The 20,684-nt window shown below is 44.5% G+C and overlaps 2 protein-coding genes across 2 annotated transcripts in view; both read left to right on the top strand.

Annotated features, from left to right (window-relative positions):
* The window catches only part of LOC128701484 (methyltransferase-like protein 25B), a gene marked incomplete at its 5' end in the record, with an annotated part of 360,140 nt that overhangs the window by 167,971 nt on the left and 171,485 nt on the right, over positions 1-20,684 (top strand).
* The window catches only part of LOC128701481 (sialin), a 185,207-nt gene that overhangs the window by 63,981 nt on the left and 100,542 nt on the right, over positions 1-20,684 (top strand). The window contains exon 3 of the mRNA XM_053795175.2: positions 12,327-12,497. Coding sequence (XP_053651150.2) covers positions 12,327-12,497 — 171 coding nt within the window. The remainder of the gene's footprint in view (positions 1-12,326; positions 12,498-20,684) is intronic.

Genomic DNA, 20,684 nt, shown 5'->3' with positions numbered 1-20,684 from the left:
GTATCGGAATGCTGTTCTCAGGTTTGCCAGGCGCCCATATGCTGCAGCAGTTATCTGATTGATGTGTGCTTCCGGAGACATGCTCGGTGTTATACTCACCCCAAGATCTTTCTCCTTGAGTGAGGTTTGCAGTCTTTGGCCACCTAGCCTATACTCTGTCTGTGGTCTTCTGTGCCCCTCCCCCATCTTCATGACTTTGCATTTGGCTGGATTAAATTCGAGAAGCCATTTGCTGGACCAGGTGTCCAGTCTGTCCAGGTCTCTTTGAAGTCCTGCCTGGTCCTCATCAGATTTAATTCTCCTCATTAACTTCACATCATCTGCAAACAGGGACACTTCTAAGTCTAACCCTTCCGTCATGTCGTTCACATATACCAAAAATAGCACTGGTCCTAGGACCGACCCCTGTGGGACCCCGCTCGTCACAGGTGCCCACTGTGATACATCATTACGTACCATGACTCGTTGTTGCCTCCCTGTCAGGTATTCTCTGATCCATTGCAGTGCCCTTCCTGTTATATGCGCCTGATGCTCTAGCTTCTGCACTAATCTCTTGTGAGGAACTGTGTCAAAGGCCTTCTTGCAGTCCAAGAAGATGCAATCAACCCACCCCTCTCTCTCTTGTCTTAAACCATACCCCCGGCCGGGATTGAACCCGCGGTCATAGAGTCTCAAAACTCCAGCCCGTCGCGTTAGCCACTAGACCAGCTAGCCACAATAAGATTCATCCAACTAGGTATATTTCTACACCATAGGAAAGTTAGCACAGGCACCTCTGTGACCACAAATGCAAGTTTTTACAGACGAATCTCCAGCTAGCGTGGCCGTGACGAACTCTAGCTCAAGTCCCTTCACTGCCGTCAACATGACTCAAGAAATCGTAATGACACGATTGCAAATAAACCATACCCCCGGCCGGGATTGAACCCGCGGTCATAGAGTCTCAAAACTCCAGCCCGTCGCGTTAGCCACTAGACCAGCTAGCCACAATAAGATTCATCCAACTAGGTATATTTCTACACCATAGGAAAGTTAGCACAGGCACCTCTGTGACCACAAATGCAAGTTTTTACAGACGAATCTCCAGCTAGCGTCATGTTGACGGCAGTGAAGGGACCTGAGCTAGAGTTCGTCACGGCCACGCTAGCTGGAGATTCGTCTGTAAAAACTTGCATTTGTGGTCACAGAGGTGCCTGTGCTAACTTTCCTATGGTGTAGAAATATACCTAGTTGGATGAATCTTATTGTGGCTAGCTGGTCTAGTGGCTAACGCGACGGGCTGGAGTTTTGAGACTCTATGACCGCGGGTTCAATCCCGGCCGGGGGTATGGTTTATTTGCAATCGTGTCATTACGATTTCTTGAGTCATCTCTCTTGTCTTACTTCTGTTATTTTATCATAAAACTCCAGAAGGTTTGTGACACAGGATTTGCCTTCCGTGAATCCGTGCTGGTTGGCATTTATACTCCTGTTCCGTTCCAGGTGCTCCACCACTCTCCTCCTGATAATCTTCTCCATAATTTTGCATACTATACACGTCAATGACACAGGTCTATAGTTTAGTGCCTCTTTTCTGTCTCCTTTTTTAAAAATGGGAACTACATTTGCCGTCTTCCATACCTCAGGTAGTTGCCCAGTTTCCAGGGATGTGTTGAAGATTGTGGTAAGTGGCACGCACAACATATCTGCTCCCTCTCTAAGGACCCACGGGGAGATGTTGTCTGGTCCCATTGCCTTTGAGGTATCGATGTCCCTTAGCAGTTTCTTCACCTCCTCCTCATCTGTATGTATGTCGTCCAACACTTGTTGGTGTATTCCTTGCTGGTGTCCCCATCTGGTCTGTCCCCCCGAGTCCTTCCTGTCTCTACTGTAAATACTTCCTTAAATCTAGTGTTGAGCTCCTCACATACCTCTTGATCGTTTCTTGTGAGTTCTCCACCTTCCTTCCTCAGCCTTATCACCTGGTCCTTGACTGTTGTCTTCCTCCTAATGTGGCTATACAGCAGTTTCGGGTCAGATTTGACTTTCGATGCTATGTCGTTTTCATACTGTCGCTGGGCCTCCCTCCTTATCTGTGCATACTCGTTTCTGGCTCTTCTACTAATCTCCTTGTTTTCCTGGGTCCTATGCCTCCTGTACCTTTTCCATTCTCTGTTGCACTTAGTTTTTGCCTCCCTACACCTTCGGGTAAACCAAGGACTCGTTTTGGTCTTCCTATTATTTCCGTTTCCCTTGGGAACAAAACTTTCCTCTGCATCCTTGCACTTTGTTGCCACATATTCCATCATCTCGTTTACTGATTTTCCTACCATTTCTCTGTCCCACTGAACCTCCTGCAGGAAGTTTCTCATACCTGTGTAGTCCCCCCTTTTATAGTTTGGCAGAGGGAACAGTGAGTGGGTTGTAGTATAGGTTGCTCAGTTGCGTTGGGAATGTCGTGGGTGGAGTCTTTTGGTGGGAGATTCTGTGGGGTGTGTTTGCCCTTCCTCCTGTGTCTGGGTCCTGCTCATTTTCATTGCTTCTCGTTCCTCCTTGCATCTCTGTACCCTCTCTTTCAGTGTAGTCCTTTCTTCTTGTGTTCTGTCGCGGTCGAGGTATACTCTCTGGTACCCCTCTTTGTCCCTCAGTCTTGCTTTCTCTTGCAGAATCCTGGTTCGAACTGATTCTTCCTTGAAAGTTACTCTGACAGGCCGTATCCTTCCACTCGCAAACCACCCAATTCTCTGAAAATTTGTCACCTGGGTCATATTGCCCTCCCCTATTGTTTTCATGATGCCTTCAATCATTTTTTCTCCTCCTGTTTTATTTCTTCAAAGTTGGCCCCCTTGGCTTCTTGGAGCCCGTACACAAAAACTGACCTCGCCCTTTCCTCCTCCCACTGAGTCTCCATCTGCGTCCTCTGAGGCATTTTATTTCCTTCCATTGACATGTTCTTGCCTTCAGTCCCTGTCATATCTGAAACTTCTATTCTCAGTGGACTGTCTTTCCTGACCAGCTGTCCCTTGCTACTGCAGTTGGCTGTTAGAATCTCTGCATATAGCATACCTTCATTGTCTTCGGACCTGTCGTTTGATCTTAGTGTGCTCGTCGTCTTTTCCCTGGCCCCACGTGGGTCTGATAGGGCCTTCATGTACGGCATGTCTCCGGTGTTGCTTACCATCCCCTTGTCTGCGCCTGACTTTGAATTTCCTGATGTCACACCTGAATTGTCATTTGTCTCTCTAATCTGTTTCAGGCTTTGCAGTTTCTCTTCTAAGCACTGTATCCTAGCTTCTGCTGCTAAGACCTGTACTTCCCACTTCCTGCACTCTTCAGCTATCCGCTCCTCCATTTTCTTACCACGCTCTACTATCTTCCTTCCCCACTCTTCCTCCCTTTTTTGGAGCTCTAGCTCCCAGTCTTTCCTCCCTGGTTCGTCCACCAGATCTCTGGGTTTCCGTCCTCTAAGGCCACCCATTTTTTTTTTTTTTTTTTTTTTTTTTTTTTTTTTTTTTTTTTTTTTTTTTTTTTTTTTTTTTTTTTTACCACAGACAGAAGGCTAGAGGAGGGAGAGGGTGTGGGGGAGAGAGAGAGAGGGTAGAAAGAGGGAGAGAGAGGAGAGAGAAAGGGTAGAAAGAGGGAGAGAGAGGAGAGAGTATGGGGGTGAGTGATAAGACCAAGGGGGAGGGAGAGAAATGTGAGCGGGGAGAGAAAGGGTAGAGAGAGGGAGAAAGAGAGGGAGAGGGAGAGGGAGAGAAAGAGAGAGAGAGGGAGAAAGGAGGGAAGAAGGCTATGAGAGAGAGAAACGCGAGGGAGGGAAAAGGTAAGAGGTCTGTGGGGGAGGCAGTCAAATTCCAAGGAGCAGCTGTGTGTACTCACCTAGTTGTGGTTTCAGGGGTCGAGACCCAGCTTCTGGCCCCGAGTGTGTATGTGTGTGCGCACGTGTGTGTGTGTGTGAGCACGTCAGTTGTTTATATGTCCCAGAAATACAATTCACTTCTGTGTATCCGTAATACTAATGAGATACCATTAACACTGAGAGTAGTTCTAATAATTATAATACTAGCGTGTGTTAACAAGTCATTCTTTCACCCAGTTATGTACTACCTTTTATTACATGTGTAGAGGAGGGAGAGGGTGTGGGGGAGAGAGAGAAAGGGTAGAAAGAGGGAGAGAGAGGAGAGAGAAAGGGTAGAAAGAGGGAGAGAGAGGAGAGAGTATGGGGGTGAGGGATAAGACCAAGGGGGAGAGAGAGAAATGTGAGGGGGAGAGAAAGGGTAGAGAGAGGGAGAAAGAGAGGGAGAGGGAGAGAAAGAGAGAGAGAGGGAGAAAGGAGGGAAAGAGGGTATTGAGAGGGAGAGACGCGAGGGAGGGGAAAGGTAAGAGGTTTGTGGGGGAGGCGGTCAAATTCCAAGGATCAGCTGTGTGTACTCACCTAGTTGTGGTTTCAGGGGTCGAGACCCAGCTCCTGGCCCCGAGTGTGTATGTGTGTGCGCGCGTGTGTGTGTGTGTGAGCACGTCAGTTGTTTATATGTCCCAGAAATACAATTCACTTCTGTGTATCCGTAATACTAATGAGATACCATTAACACTGAGAGTAGTTCTAATAATTATAATACTAGCGTGTGTTAACAAGTCATTCTTTCACCCAGTTATGTACTACCTTTTACTACATGTGTAGAGGAGGGAGAGGGTGTGGGGGAGAGAGAGAAAGGGTAGAAAGAGGGAGAGAGAGGAGAGAGAAAGGGTAGAAAGAGGGAGAGAGAGGAGAGAGTATGGGGGTGAGGGATAAGACCAAGGGGGAGAGAGAGAAATGTGAGGGGGAGAGAAAGGGTAGAGAGAGGGAGAAAGAGAGGGAGAGGGAGAGAAAGAGAGAGAGAGTGAGAAAGGAGGGAAAGAGGGTATTGAGAGGGAGAAACGCGAGGGAGGGGAAAGGTAAGAGGTCTGTGGGGGAGGCGGTCAAATTCCAAGGATCAGCTGTGTGTACTCACCTAGTTGTGGTTTCAGGGGTCGAGACCCAGCTCCTGGCCCCGAGTGTGTATGTGTGTGCACACGTGTGTGTGTGTGTGAGCACGTCAGTTGTTTATATGTCCCAGAAATACAATTCACTTCTGTGTATCCGTAATACTAATGAGATACCATTAACACTGAGAGTAGTTCTAATAATTATAATACTAGCGTGTGTTAACAAGTCATTCTTTCACCTAGTTATGTACTACCTTTTACTACATGTGTACCCAATACTTGCTTCTCAGATTGTACTGTCTTTGTGTCCTAGAACATTATCTCTCGAAACTGTTGTCAGGGCTGTAGTCCCATTAGCCACGACTTAATCCTCCTGCTTAATCCTTACTCCTACAAAGTTTATCTCCCTACTACTGCTAGGTGTTGTGTGTATGATAATCGCTCTGGAGCAGGGTTTAGATAGCGAGTTACCAGTGACCGCTGGGCCGGCTCTATCACTCAGACTTCCCGCCAACCACAAAACAGGTGATTTGTACGTTACTGGTCAGAGGGGACGTCCATCCAGATGCCTGATGTACGATGCTCGCTGTACGATGCTTGCTGTACGATGACTCGTGCACCTCGCCCTTCCGCCGCTGGCTTCTTCGCTATTCTTATCTCGTTGCCCTTTTGAGTCCTCATTTACCACACTTATCACTTGTATACTGCTACTTTTATAATTTACACTTCACTTTGGGTAAGTACACTACTTATTTGTGATGACACCCAGCCTGTTATGGCGGCGCTACTCCCTCAGGCCTACTGCTGCCACCACCTCTGCTTATATATATTTATGTATATGTATGTATATATATATATATCCCCTTTCTGGCTAGCTTGTTCACTCTGTGCTATATCACATTTTGTCGTTAGCCACCCTCTCTTAATTCTATTTGGTCTTTTCTCTTTAGTCACTCGATTTGTACTTTGTATATGTGTAACAATGTGGCAACAGGTGCCAACTAGGCCTCAACGACTGGCGCTTTGAAATTTTGTTGTATAATTTCAGGCTTTCTCTCGCCTTCACTTTATGTATGTTTGCTAATACACTGGTTATCACTTGTAGGGTTGTTCACTGACGTTGTCACTAACACTGGCTGCTTCTAGCTGCTAAAACACGCCCTAAAAGCACTAAGATTCTCGGAGCCTGGCGCTTGTGACCCACTACACTGTCCCCATGCACTGTGTGTGTGTGTGTGTGTGTGTGTGTGTGTGTGTGTGTGTGTGTGTGTGTGTGTGTGTGTGTGTGTGTGTGTGTGTACTCACCTAATTGTGGTTGCAGGGGACGATACTCAGCTCTTGGCACTGCCTCTTATTCAATGACCGCTTCTGGGTCCTCCCTCTCCCTGCTCCATGAGTTTTATCATACCTCGTCTTAAAACTATGTATGGCTCCTGTCTCCACTACATCGCTTGCCAGATTATTCCACTTCTTAACAACTCTGTGGCTGAAGAAATACTTCCTAACATTCCTTTGCCTCATCTGAGTCTTCAGCTTCCAATTTGACCCCTTGTTTCTGTGTCCCGTCTCTGGAATATCCTGTCTCTGTCCATCTTGTCTATTCCATGCAGTATTTTGTATGTCGTTATCATGTCTTCCCTAACCCTCCTATCCTCCAATGTCATCAGGCCAATTTCTCTTAACCTTTCTTCTTAGGACATTCCCCTTAGCTCTGGAACTAACCTTGTCGCAAACCATTGCACTTTCTCTAATTTCTTAATGTGCTTTACCCGGTGCAGATTCCAAACTAGTGCTGCATACTCCAGTATGGGCATGACTTACACGGTGTACAGTGTCTTGAAAGACTCCCTACTTAGGTATCAAAACGCTAATCTCAGGCTTGCCAGGCGCCCACATGCTGCAGCAGTTATCTGGTTGATGTGTGCTTCCGGAGACGAGCTCGGTGTTATACTCACCCCAAGATCTTTCTCCTTGAGTGAGGTTTGCAGTCGTTGGCCACCTAGCCTATACTCTGTCTGCGGCCTTCTTTGCCCTTCACTGATCTCCATGACTTCGCATTTGGCAGGGTTGAATTCGAGAAGCCATTTACGGGACCAGGTGTCCAGTCTGTCCAGGTCTCTTTGAAGTCCTGCCTGTTCCTCATCTGATTTAATTCTCCTCATTAACTTCACATTATCTGCAAACAGGGACACGTGCATATTCGTTTCTGGCTCTTCAACTAATCTCCTTATTTTCCTGGGTCATTTGCCTTCTGTACCTCTTCCATTCTCTAATGCACCTAGTTTTTGCCTCTCTACACCTTTGGGTAAACCAAGGACTCGCTTTGTTTCTATTGCCCTTGGGAATAAACCTTTCCTCTGCCTCCTTGCATTTTGTTGTTACATATTCCATCATTTCATTTACTGATTTTCCTACTAGTCCTCTGTCCCACTGAACCTCCTGCAGGAAGTTCCTCATACCTGGGTAGTCCCCCCTTTCATAGTATGACTTTTCCCATTCAACTCCTGTTACCCTCTCCAACTCTACTATGTAATCTAAGTTCAAAACCACATGATCACTAGCTCCAAGGGGCCTTTCATATGTGATGTCCTCAATGTCTGAACTGCTCAGGATGTCCCTGACATGTTGATGCATGAGCTTTTCCAGTACCACATCCATCATCTTGGATCTCCATGTTTCGAGACCCCCATGTGGCTCCAAGTTTTCCCAATCGATCTTCCTGTGGTTGACATCGCCCATAACCAGTAACTTTTCTCTGCTCGAGTGAGCTGTTCTTGCCACCTCAGCCAGTGTCGACCATTGCTCTATTGCTCTCTTCATATTCCTCTCTTGGCCTCCTGCAGTTCTGTGGTGGATTATACTTCACCGCAATGACTACCTTATGTTCCTCAGACAGAAGTGTACCTGCTATGTAGTCCCTCCAATCTCGTCCATGCCTCCCATTTCCTCAAATTTCCATCGGTTTTTAATGAGCAGTGCGACCCCTCCTCCCTCTCTTCTCCTATCTTTCCTCACGATCTGATATCTTAGTGGAAAGATTGCGTCTCTTATTGTCTCAGTAAGTTTCTTTTCTGTGACCGTTATGATGTCTGGAGACTTCTTATTGATTCTTTCATGCCACTCATCATATTTATTTGTTATTCCATCCACATTCGTGTACCAGACCTTCAGTTTCTTTTCTACCACTGTGGTCCTAGGAGAATATTGGGATTGGGGAGCGGAAGCCGTTGAGGGGGCCTATGGAGAGTTGCAGTGTGAGTGAGGTTTGTGATGAGGGAGATGGGGGCCGTGTCCATAGGGGGCTGCTGTAAAAGTGGAGTTTGTGACGTGGGACAGAGAGAACAGTGTGTGGGTTTTGGTTTAGAGTGTGCAGATGCATTGGGGAAATCGTGGTTGGAGTTCTTCTGCTGGTGTTTCTGGAAGATGTGTTTGCCTTTCCACCTGGGTCTGGGTTCTCCTCATCCTCATCAATTCCTTTCATTCCTCCTTTCGTCTTTGTACCCTCTCTTTCAGTATTGTCCTTTTTTCTTGTGTTCTGTCGTGATCGAGGTATACTCTCCAGTACTCCGGTTTGTCCCTCAGTGGTACTTTCTCCTGCAGGATCCTGGCTCGAGCTGATTCTACCTTGAATATTATTTTGACAGGCCCTTTCCTTCCACTCGCAAACCCCCTAGTTCTCCGAGAATTTGTCACCTGGGTCATGTCGCTCTCACCTATTGTTTTCATGATACCTTCAATTGCTTTTCTCTCCTCCTGTTTTCTTTCATCAGAGGTTCCCCCTTCAACTTCTTGGAGCCCATAGACAAAAACTGACCTCTCCCTTTCATCCTCCCACTGCGTCTCCCTTTGCATCCTCTGATGTGTTTTAGTTCCTTCCATTGGAGTGTTCCTGCCTTCAATCCCTGCCCTTGCTGAAGCCCCTATGCTCTGTGGACTGTCTTTTCTGCTCAGCTGTTCCTTGCCACTGCAATTGTCTGTCAGAGTCTCTGCATATAGCATAGCTCCTTCACTGTCGTCAGACCCTTCAGCTGTTCTTAGTGTGCTCATTGTGTTTTCCTGGACCCTATGTGGGTCTGATAGGGCCTTCGCATACGGCATAGCTCCTTTTCTCCCTACAGTCCACTTAAAATATAAAAGTTCCTGATGTCATGTCTGTACTGTCAATTGACTCTTTAATCTGTTTCAGGTTTTTTTTTTGTTCCTCTTCTAAGCACTGTATCTTAGCTTCTGCTGCTAAGACTTGTAGACCCCACTTCCTGCTCTCTTCAGTTATCCTCTCCTCCATTTATTTGCCAAGCTCTCCTAGCTTCCTTCCCCACTCTTTCTTTTTTTGAGCTCTAACTCCCAGTCTTCCCTCCCATGTTCTTCCCTCCCAGGTTCATCCACCAGACCTCTGGAGGACGATTCCCTGGGGTGGAGTGTGCCATGTGTGTGTGTGTGTATGTACACTCACCTAGTTGTGGTTGTAAGGGTCGAGTCACAGCTCCTGGCCCCGCCTCTTCACTGGTCGCTACTCGGTCACTCTTCCCGTTCCATGAGCTTCATCATACCTCTCCTTAAAACCATGTATGGATCCTGCCTCCATTACATCACTTCCCAAATTATTCCACTTCCTGACAACTCTGTGACTGAAGAAATATTTCCTAACATCAATGTGGTTCATCTGAGTCTTCAACTTCAAAATGTGACACCTTGTTGCTGTGTCCCACCTCTGGAACACCCTGTCTCTGTCCACCTTGTCGGTTCCTCTCAGCATTGTATATGTCATTATCATATCCCCCCTATCTCTCCTGTCTTCCAGTGTCATCAGGTCGATATCCCTTAACCTCTGCTTGTAGGACATACCCCTTAGCTCCTGGACTAGTCTTGTTGCAAACCTTTGCACTTTCTCTAGTTTCCTTACATGCTTAGCTAGGTGAGGGTTCCAAACTGGCTCTGCATACTCCAATATTGGCCTAACGTACACAGTGAATAAGGTCCTGAATGACTCCTTATTAAGATGTCGGAATGTTGTTCTTAGGTTTGCCATGCACCTGTATGCTGTAGCAGTTATTTGGGTGATGTGTGCCTCAGGAGATGTGCCTGGTGTTATACTCACCCCAAGGTCCTTTTCCTTGAGTGAGGTTTGTAGTCTCTGGCCCCCTAGACTGTACTCCATCTGTGGGGTTGAACTCCAGGAGCCATTTTGCTGGACCAGGCCTGCAGCCTGTCCAGATCCCTTTGTAATTCTGCCTGGTCCTCGTCTGATTGAATTCTTCTCATCAATTTCACATCAACTGTAAGCAAGGAGACTTCAGAGTCTATTCCTTCCGTCTTGTCGTTCACAAAATACCAGTAACAGCACCCGTCCTAGGACTGATCCCTGGGGCACCCCACTTGTTACAGGCGCCCACTCTGACGCCTCACCACGTACCATGACTAGCTGTTGTCTTCCTTACAGGTATTCCCTGATCCATTGTAGTGCCTTTCCTGTTATCCCTGCCTTGTCCTCCAGCTTTTGCAGTAATCTCTTGTGTAGAACTGTGTCATAACCCTTCTTACAGTTCAAGAAAATGCAATCTACCCACCTCTCTCTCTCTCTTGTGTTACTGCCATCACCCTGTCATAGAACTCCAGTAGGTTTGTGATGAAGGATTTCCCGTCCCTGAAACCGTGCTGGCTGTCGTTGATAAGCTCATTCCTTTCTAGGAATGAGCTTATCAACGACTTATCAACTCTTCTCCTGATAATCTTCTCCTGATAATCTTCTCCATGACCTTGCATACTAAACATGTCAGTGACACTGGTCTATAGTTTAATGTTTCGTGTCTGTCTCCTTTTTTAAAAAATTGGGACTACATTTGCTCTCTTCCATACTTTAAGTAGTCGCTTTGTTTCGACAGATGTATTGAAGATTGTTGTTAGTGGTACACATAGCACCTCTGCTTCCCCCCTCTCACGAGCCATGGAGAGATGTTATCTGGCACCATCGCCTTTGAAGTATCTTGCTTGCTTAGTAGCCTCTTCATTTCCTCTTCTATTGTATGCATTGTGTCCAACACATGATGGTGTACCCCACCTCTCTGCCTTTCTGGAGACTCTTCTGTCTCCTCTGTGAACACTTCTTTGAATCTCATGTTGAACTCCTCACATACTTAGCAGTCATTTCTTGTGATCTTCCCTCCTTCTTTCCTCACCCTAATTACCTGGTTTGGTTTCCTCCTGATGTGGCTGTACAACAGCTTCGGGTCAGATTTGGCTTTCGCTGCTATGTCATTTTTGTATTAAGATAAGATAAGATTTCGTTCGGATTTTTAACCCCGGAGGGTTAGCCACCCAGGATAACCCAAGAAAGTCAGTTCGTCATCGAGGACTGTCTAACTTATTTCCATTGGGGTCCTTAATCTTGTCCCCCAGGATGCGACCCACACCAGTCTACTAACACCCAGGTACCTATTTGCTGCTAGGTGAACAGGACAACAGGTGTAAGGAAACGTGTAGAAATGTTTCCAGCCGCCGGGAATCGAACCCGGGCCCTCCGTGTGTGAAGCGGGAGCTTTAGCCACCAGACCACCGGGCCACCCAGATTGTCGTTGAGCCTCCCTTCTTACCTGTTAATATTCATTTTTGGCTCTACAACTGATCTTTTTTTTTTTATTCTTCTGGGTGTTTTGCCTTCTATACTTCTTCCATTCCGTAGCACACTTGGTTTTGGCCTCCCTGCTCCTGTGTGTGTGTATGTGTGTGTGTGTGTGTGTGTGTGTGTGTGTGTGTGTGTGTGTGTGTGTGTGTGTGTGTGTGTGTGTGTGTGTGTGTGTGTAAGAAGGAAGGCCCATCTGGAATCTAACTCTTCTCACTCATCACTAGTAGATACGTGATGAAGAAAGGAAGATGTCCTCTGTACCAAGATTCTTTTGTGCTTCAGTGTCTCACAGTATTCCTGAAAATGATATAAAATACCGACAAGTTGAAGATTAAGACACATGTGCAACAAGACCTTTGTATCTGAGTGTAGAAGCCTACTGTGTAGTCGAGACGTTTCATTAATAAAGATACCCAAGTGTTGCACATGTATCTTAATCTTCAACATTAAGTGTTGTAATGTCAGTTGCTGGGATCTGCAAAACATGAACCTTCACAAACCAACGACAAAAAACGTCCAAAGGCGTGAAATCGGGAAAGCGATGTTGCTGTTTGATGGGATCACTCCAAGAACCAGAGTACTTCAGTGTACGATAATTACAATAACATATGCAGATAACAGTAAGTTAATAACTTTTTACCATTTATTTGTCAAAAAAAATAGAACTCGTTAAAGGACTTCATGGAAACATTTCTAGTGTCGATGACAATTCACATTAAACACATAATAATTCGATTTAAATTGCTTATTTGCCTTTCAGGTTGGCTGCCAGCTCGGATAAGTATTGCTCTGCTGGCGCTGCTAGGGATGATGAATGCAGTGATGGTACGTGTTAACCTCTCTGTTGCTATTGTTGCAATGGTGCGCTGGAACACCACTGCTATTACTCATCAAGTACAGGTCCATTGTACAGCCACACAACACCACAATGGTGAGTGAATCGAGTAACAACGTACTGGTTTTCAGAGTTGTCGATGAGTGGAGCAATCTCCCAAGTAGAGTCATAGAAGCTAAAACCTTGAGTTTCTTTATAGAGAGATAAGACAAATATATGAGCAGGAAGGGTTGGGTTTGATTAGTACCTGAAGTACTTAAACAAATTATTGGTTGGCTTTGGGAAAAAATTAGACAACTTGGTGGGTACGAATGGTTTGTTTTAAGAAATACCTTCCTAGTATGGGCCAGTAGGCCATCTGTAGTGTTTCTCGATTCCTATGATCTATCACTCGTTTTGTATCTGTGCAAGGCGCACAAGGGACTGATGAGTAACTACACTCGTGCATGACCAGTAACGCAGCGACCAATCCATCGAGGGAAGATCTTGCATGAAATAACTGGAGTAGTAGCTTCTCTCATGCAAAACCACCATCTCAGTGACCAGTCCATCAAGGAGAAGTCTTGTATGAATGAGATCACTTAATGATAGAACTCACTCATGCAATTCTCACAATATCAAAAGAAAGAAATAATTAGTTTCATATAAAGAATTAGAACATATGCGCATCTGGGTATCTTTATTTGAAGATGCTTTACTAACCAGTGGCTTTATCAATAAAATACAAGGACGTCTACAATTAAAGATGAAGATTAAGACACATGTGCAACTAATGGGCATCTTTATTGATGAAACATTTCGTCTACACAGTAGGCTTCGTCAGTCAAATACAACCTTGGGGGAAAAAACATTGGAGGTGATTAGTCCTTCAGTCTGGAGAAGAGTTGAGCACCATGGTCTGGAACAAGGTGGTGAGTCCCTCAGCCTGTAGAAGAGTTGAGCACCATGGTCTGAGTCTCGTGGTTTAGCTTCATGTCGAAGATGAGGTGGAAGATCAGAAAGACGTTGTCAGGGACGGGATCCACTAGTGGAAGTAAGAAGGCAGGTCTATCTGGAATCCAACCCTTCTCACTCATAACCCCACCTTTGACACAACTAGTTGTAAACGTATAAGTTGCCACTTGAAAATTCTACTAACTCTGAAAGTGAGAAAACATATAATTCATTGGTGACAAGAAATCAAAAACCAAGTAAAACAGCCCAAGAACATAAGAACATAAGAAAGAAGGAACACCGCAGTAGGCCTGTTGGCCCATACTAGGCAGGTCCTTTAAAAAACCAACCTGCTAACAGAACATTTGCCCAAAAAACTTTCAATACTACCCTAACAATAAGCTCAGTGCTGACCTGTACATACCTGGAGTTTACCTGGAGAGGGTTTCGGGGGTCAACACCCCCGCGACCCGGTCTGAGACCAGGCCTCATGGTGGATCAGGGTCTGATCAACCAAGCTGTTATTGCTGGCTGTACGCAAGCTGACGCACGAACCACAGCCCGGTTGGTCAGGTACTGACTTTAGGTGCCTGTCCAGTGCCTTCTTGAAGACAGCCAGGGGTCTATTGGTAATCCCCCTTATGTATGCTGGGAGGCAATTGAACAGTCTTGGGCCCCGGACACTTAGTGTGCTTCTCTCAGTGTACTCGTTGCGCCCCTGCTTTTCATCGGGGGAATGTTGCATCTCCTGCCGAGTCTTTTGCTTTCATAGGGAGTTATTTTCGTGTGTAGGTTTGGTACCAATCCCTCCAGGACCTTCCAAGTGTGTATTATCATATATCTCTCTCACCTGCATTCGAGGAAATACCGATCAAGGCCCTTCAACCATTCCCAGTAGGTTAGGTGCCTTATCGTACTTATGTGTGCCGTGAAAGTTCTTCGTACACTCTCCAGGTCTGCAATGTCGCCAGCCTTGAAGGGGGCCGTTAGTGTACAGCAGTATTCCAGCCAAGAGAACGCAAGCGATTTGAAGAGAATCATTATGGTCTTGGCATCCATAGTTTTGAAGGTTCTCATTATCCATCCTATCATTTTCCAAGCGGATGAGGTAGATACATTGCTGTGGTCTTTGAAGGCGAGATCCTCTCACATTATCACTCACAGGACTTTCACACTACTTTTCAATTGTATGGTTAGAATTTGTGGTATACCCTGACACATTTTTAATTTCCTCAAGTTTCCCATATCTAAGTAGTTGAAATTTCTCCTCGTTGAACTTCATATTATTTTGAGTGGCCCTTTCGAAGATTTGGTTGAAGTCCACTTGGAGTCTCGCAGTGTCTTCAATGGAGGTCACTGCCATGGTAATCCGGGTGTCATCCACAAAGGAAGACACAGAGCTATGGCTTACATCTCTATGTCAGAAATGAGGATGAGGAATAGAATGGGAGGGAGTACTGTGCCTTGTGGAACAGAGCTTATTACCATGGCTGCCTGGGACTTTACTCTGTTTAGTATTACTCTTTGTGTTCTATTTGTCAGGAAGTTGTATATTCATCTACCAACTTTTCCTGTTATTCCTTTATCACGCATTTTGTGTTCTATTACACCATGGTCACACTTGTCGAAAGATTTTGCAATGTCTGTGTATAATACATCTGTATTTTGCTTATCCTCTACAGCATCCAGGACCTTGTCATAGTGGTCCAGTAGCTGGGACAGGCAGGAGCGACCTGCTCTAAACCCGTGTTGCCCTGGGTTGTGTAATTGATGGGTATCTAGGTAGTTGGCTATATTGCTTCTTAGAACCCTCTCAAAGATTTTTATGATATGGTATGCTAGTGCTATCGGTCTGTAGTTCTTTGCAATTGCTTTACTGCCACCTTTATGGAGTGGGGCTATGTCTGTTGTTTTTAGTGTGCGTGGGATGACCCCTGTGTCCATGTTCCCTCTCCATAAAATGCTGACGGCACACGAGTCTGGGCCTGGGGCAGAGTGCATGGGCATGTCACTAATTGTCTCTTCAAAATCTTGTGGAGTTTGAATAATTTCCGAGATTTTTGGGATGACCAAATTTTGGGCATCGTTCATAAAGAATTCATTTGGATTGTCGACCCTTAGTCTGGGCAGTGGCTCGCTTTACACTGAGTCATATTGGGACTTTAGTATCTCACTCATTTCTTGTCTGTCATCTGTGTATGACCCATCTTGCCTAAGCAGGGGCTCAATACTGGATGTTGCTTTTCCCTCAGATTTGGTATAAGAGAAGAAGTATTTTGGATTTTTTCAATTTCCTTTATGGCTTTTAGTTCTTCCTGTGATTCTTTTCTCCTGTAAGATTCCTTCAGCTTAAGCTCAATATTTGCAATTTCATTGACTTGTGCCTCCCTTCGTATTTCAGATATATTAGCCCCACTTAGCAGCTCTGTGACTCTTCGCCTTTGTCTGTATAGGGAACATCTCTCTTTTTCTAGTTTACATCTTCTTTCTTTTTCTTAATAGAATGTGTCTTGGGCAGATCTCAAGAACCACAGAATTAATTTTTTCAAGTCAGATGTCTGGATCCGTGTTGTTTAGTATATCTTCCCAGCTTGTTTCATTTAGCACATGGTTTACTTGTTCCCATTGTATGTTTTTGTTATTGAAATTGAATTTCATGAAGAGACCTTCATGACTGCTCACATTTTGCTGGTCTGGAGCCCTGTACATACATGTCTATACTTCTGTTATGTTGCGATCTGATGCAGTTATATTACGTATCAGATTGTCATTCTTAGTGAAAACTAGGTCTAGCGTATTTTCTAGTCTTGTAGGCTCTACTATTTACTGGTCTAAGATGAATTTGGTTCAGAGATTTAATAGTTCATGTGTGTGTGAATTTTCATCTGAGCTGCCTCCCGGGGTGATCTCTGCTAGAACATTGTTTGCTATACTCCTCCATTTTAGGTGCCTTAAGTTGAAATCTCCTAGTAGTAAGATGTTTGGGGCAGGAGTTGGGAGATTTTCCAGACAGTGGTCAATTTTCTCAAGCTTCTCCTGGAATTGCTGGGAAGCTACATCTGGAGGCTTTTATAGTACCAAAATGACAAGGTTTTGGTTTTCAATCTTTACCGTCAACACTTAAACTACATCATTTGAGGTGTTTAGTAGTTTTGTGCAAATGACCGACTCAGTGACATACAGGCCAAAATTGTTGCCCCGCACTGGAATGTTATAACCTGCCATGTTGTATAATGGTCTGTCTCTGTGAATGCTGCACTGGAATAGTAAGTTATAACCTGGTTTGCATCCATATATTCGTAGAAACCAATGTCAGAAGTGTTTTCAGGTGGTGTAGGATGGTCTTTTATGTGGGTCTCTGTGAATGCTGCAAACATTGCATTTGACTCTGTGAGCAGTCCCTTGATGTAAGGAATTATGGTGTTTTTTTGACGGCTTTAGACCCTGTATGTTTGCAACGACAAATGTCATTGTATTGGTAGAATTTAGGGAGGCTTTATTTGCTGGCTCTAATATCTGTTGTTCTGGAGTAGAAACCAATGTCCGTGCCTCTGCTCCAGAAGTGTTTTCAGGTGGTGTAGGATTATTCTCATTTCTTGCCAGTCTTTTTTCCCTCCTGGCCCTAAGAAAAACTCTGTCCCTGGAGAGGTTGTGGCTCCTCTCTTTTGTTTCCCATAGTCTGGCTGGTCTGTGTCTTCTAGTCCCCTTTAGATGATGTGCCTGGCAGTATGCATTGTAGCATTTTCTTTCATGGATTGATGAGTGACACATTTCTGGGTGAAATAAGTTACAAGAGGGGAAGTTGCACTCTCGTGCTGTCATGTGGGTGCGGCATTTTTTGGGATGGTCAAAGGTGCATGTCCCACCTGTTTTACTAGATACCGTGTCTGCAGATACCCAAAGCATAGTATTTACATAGATTGTAAATCTGTTTGCTAGGATTTATTGTAGCTGCATTCGCTGCTGGTGCATTTATTTTTCCTGTTTCCTCCATTTCTTTCACCCCTGTATGGACATCAGTGCTTCCACCAGGTTTTACTGGTAGTGTGTCGACACTATTCCCTGAGGCATCATCCCATTTTGATCCATCTCCAGCAGTATCTCTATTTTGAACCTCTGTGGACTGAATAACGTTGTCTTTAATGTTCTCCAGGACAACACTAGTACCCTCATGAGCACTGTCTTCTAAGACATCACTAGGACCCTCTGGAGCACTTTCCTCCAGGACAACACTAGTACCCTCAGCACTGTCCTCCGGGACAGCACTAGCACCCTCAGGAGCACTGTCCAAGACAGCCCCATCCCTACCACCCATCTTTTTTTACCAGCTGTCATACCATGCTGATATGTCTTTCAAGAAGGATGTTTTATTGGTGGTGTTGTCTTTTAATATAGATGTCATTTCCTCATACAGGCGTATGTCGTTTGGGCAGACCCAAAAATATCTCTCTGAGTTTATGTCAAGTGTGGTCACTGGTTTAAAATCCCTACATATACCATGGGACCATTGACCACAGAGATAGCAAGCAATCCAGGCCTGTTTTCGTCCCTTACCCTCTCTGCAGCCTACACAGATCTTCATGGTGGTGTTCATCTTACATTACTTGACAACTCTTCTAGCTAGCTAGTCTATAATTCTCCAAAGTATTTAATTTTTTGTAAGAGTTCTTCCGATTTGGCTTTATTTCCAACGAAACCATTTGAATCCGCCTGAATCCAGCGAATCCGGACGAATTCAGTTAGTGGATCACTGTATATTTTTTTATTAATAATCACCTTAACAGCAGACCTGACTATCTGTATTGTAACTACTTGTTGCAGTTACTGTTTGAGTGTTTGAAAAGGGCGCATAGAGCCCCGTCAGTTAGTGAAACCAGTCAGAGGATACCTTGAGTGGTGATCTTTACATGGCTCATTGAGGACTGAACCAAGATGCCCTCCATTGAGAAACTTTACCAGCAACTTAAAGAGAAATTGAGGGTAGTGAAGCTTGAGATACGGCGATTGACAGAGGAAAACAAGAGGATTCGTAATATCCCTGTTGTGAGTCCTCAGGTCAAGAAGGGAACCTGGACAGTGGCCAGACGGCATAGAACGAAGTTGAAGATCAAGAAGACGAATGGAGAGGTAGAAACGATGAAGAAGAAAGAGACTGCTGTGGAAACTGTTGTGGAAACATCAAACACATTCTCCATGCTACCCGATGAATGTGAGTAGACTAATGGGAACGTCACGACAAAGGACGCCAAGGAAGGTAAAAACATCGTTCTTGTTGGGGATAGCCAGGTTAGGTATATGGATAGGGCCTTCTGTTTGCAGGATAGGAGTAGGAGACAGAGGGTTTGCTTTCCTGGAGCTGGGATGGAGGATATTGTTAGCCGGCTTGACAATATCATGAATTGTAATGGGATCAATCCTATTATTTGCCTCAGTGCTGGAGGCAATGATATAGGCAAGCATAGAAGTGAGGATTTAGATAGAAGGTACAGGACAGAAACAGACATAATTAGGAAGAAGGGGGGACGCCCTGTGATATGTGGCATTTTGCAAAGAAAGGGTGTTGGAAATGAATGGTTGTCCTGTACAATTGGTATTAATTGTTGGTTGGACAAACACTGTAAGGATAATGCAGTACCATTCATTGATAACTGGGACCACTTTTATGGTAGAAATGATATGTATGCAAGGGATGGGATTCACTTATTCAAGGTAGGTGTAGGTCTTCTTGCTAGCTCAGTTGAGGGTGTTGCTAGGACTTTAAACTAGGATTAGTTAGAGGAATGAGTTTAGAAATGGAAAATGATGAGTATGGATAAATTGACTTAGGCTATGATATTATGAATCTTAATTATAACAGTCATGGAGTAATACTGGGTAATGACAGCTACAAAAATTGTGTAAAAGCAAAGGTGAATAGGAAATAGGTGCAGAAGAGACAACATATTACTGCATTTTATGCTAACAGTCGAAGCGCAAAAAATAAGATTAACGAATTACATTTGGTACCATGTGCAGGGAACTTTGGTGTCATTGCGATAACTGAAACTTGGTATCATTTTAAGAGTCGGGATATGATTGCTGAGTGTAATATTCAAGGTTTTAAGTTGTTCCATGTGGATAGATGTAACTGAAAGGAGGGAGGAGTTGCATTATATAAATTGTTGCATAAAAACAGGTATAAAAATAGATGGAATAGTAACAGAATCTGTTTGGGTAGAGTTTGTAGAAGGTAAAGAAAAACTAATTCTAGGTGTAATATACCGACCTCCTGACTTGGATCACGATAGAGGGAGACTTCTTTGGGACGAAATTGTTAGGGCTTCTAGACACAATAACGTAGTGATAGTAGGGGATTTTAACTTTAGTAAAATTGACTGGACTTCTTTGACCGGTAATCTGGAGTCCAGTGACTTTATGGAAGTAGCTCAGGATTGTTTTCTGAAGGAGTGTGTAACAGAGCCTACCAGGGGTAATAATTTGCTCGACCTAGTCTTGTCAAGTAAAGAAACACTCGTAAATAATCTGGAGATCACTGAAGAGCTTGGCGCAAGTGATCACAAATCCATCACTTTTAGCATTAACTGGGAATACGAGAAAAATGATAATACAGTAAAAGTCACTGATTTTCGTTGTTAGGTAAGACACATATGCAACAGTTAGACAACTTTATTCCGATTAGGCAGGGACAGTAGATATCCATCACCCTGTAGAATTTGAGGTTGTCAGTCCCTCGGCCTGGAGGTTCAGTTCCATAGTCAGGAACTATGGAACACCTGCTCAGAGTATATACATTGCCCAGAGAGAACGATCCCAAATGGGTTAACAGGAGGCTAAAGCATCTATTAGGTGAGAAAAGGGTAATTTACAGGCGCATCGGAAGAGGAGAGGTTAACCTTACTGACCAATATGTTCAGCTTAAAAAAGAAGTAAAAGTGGGATTAGAAGGCTAAACGTGACTATGGAATTAGAGTTGCTAATGAATCAAAGATCAATCCAAAGGGAAAAGTAGGACCTCTGAAAATTGGGGAAGGACAGCTGATGGATAACGAACTGGAAATGTGTTCCCTATTAAATGACCATTTTTTGTCAGTTTTCACGCAGGAAGACATAAATGAAATTCCAGAAATTAACAGTTATTCAGTTCCTGATGAATTCAAATTAACTATTATTACTGTCACGAAGGACACGGTTATCAAATAGATAGACAAACTGAAGCAAAGTAAGTCCCTTGGAACTGACAAGTTGTGTTCCAGGGTACTCAAAGAATGCAAGATGGAACTTAGTCAGCCATTAACGAGTGTGTTTAATGCATCCATCCTTACTGGTGTTGTGCCTGAGATGTGGAAGATG

The sequence above is a fragment of the Cherax quadricarinatus genome, chromosome 78, assembly GCF_038502225.1.
Source record: "Cherax quadricarinatus isolate ZL_2023a chromosome 78, ASM3850222v1, whole genome shotgun sequence".
NCBI classification, from domain to species: Eukaryota; Metazoa; Arthropoda; class Malacostraca; order Decapoda; family Parastacidae; genus Cherax; species Cherax quadricarinatus.
Note: the sequence above shows the minus strand (reverse complement) of the source record. Positions and strands in the feature narration are given on the sequence as shown.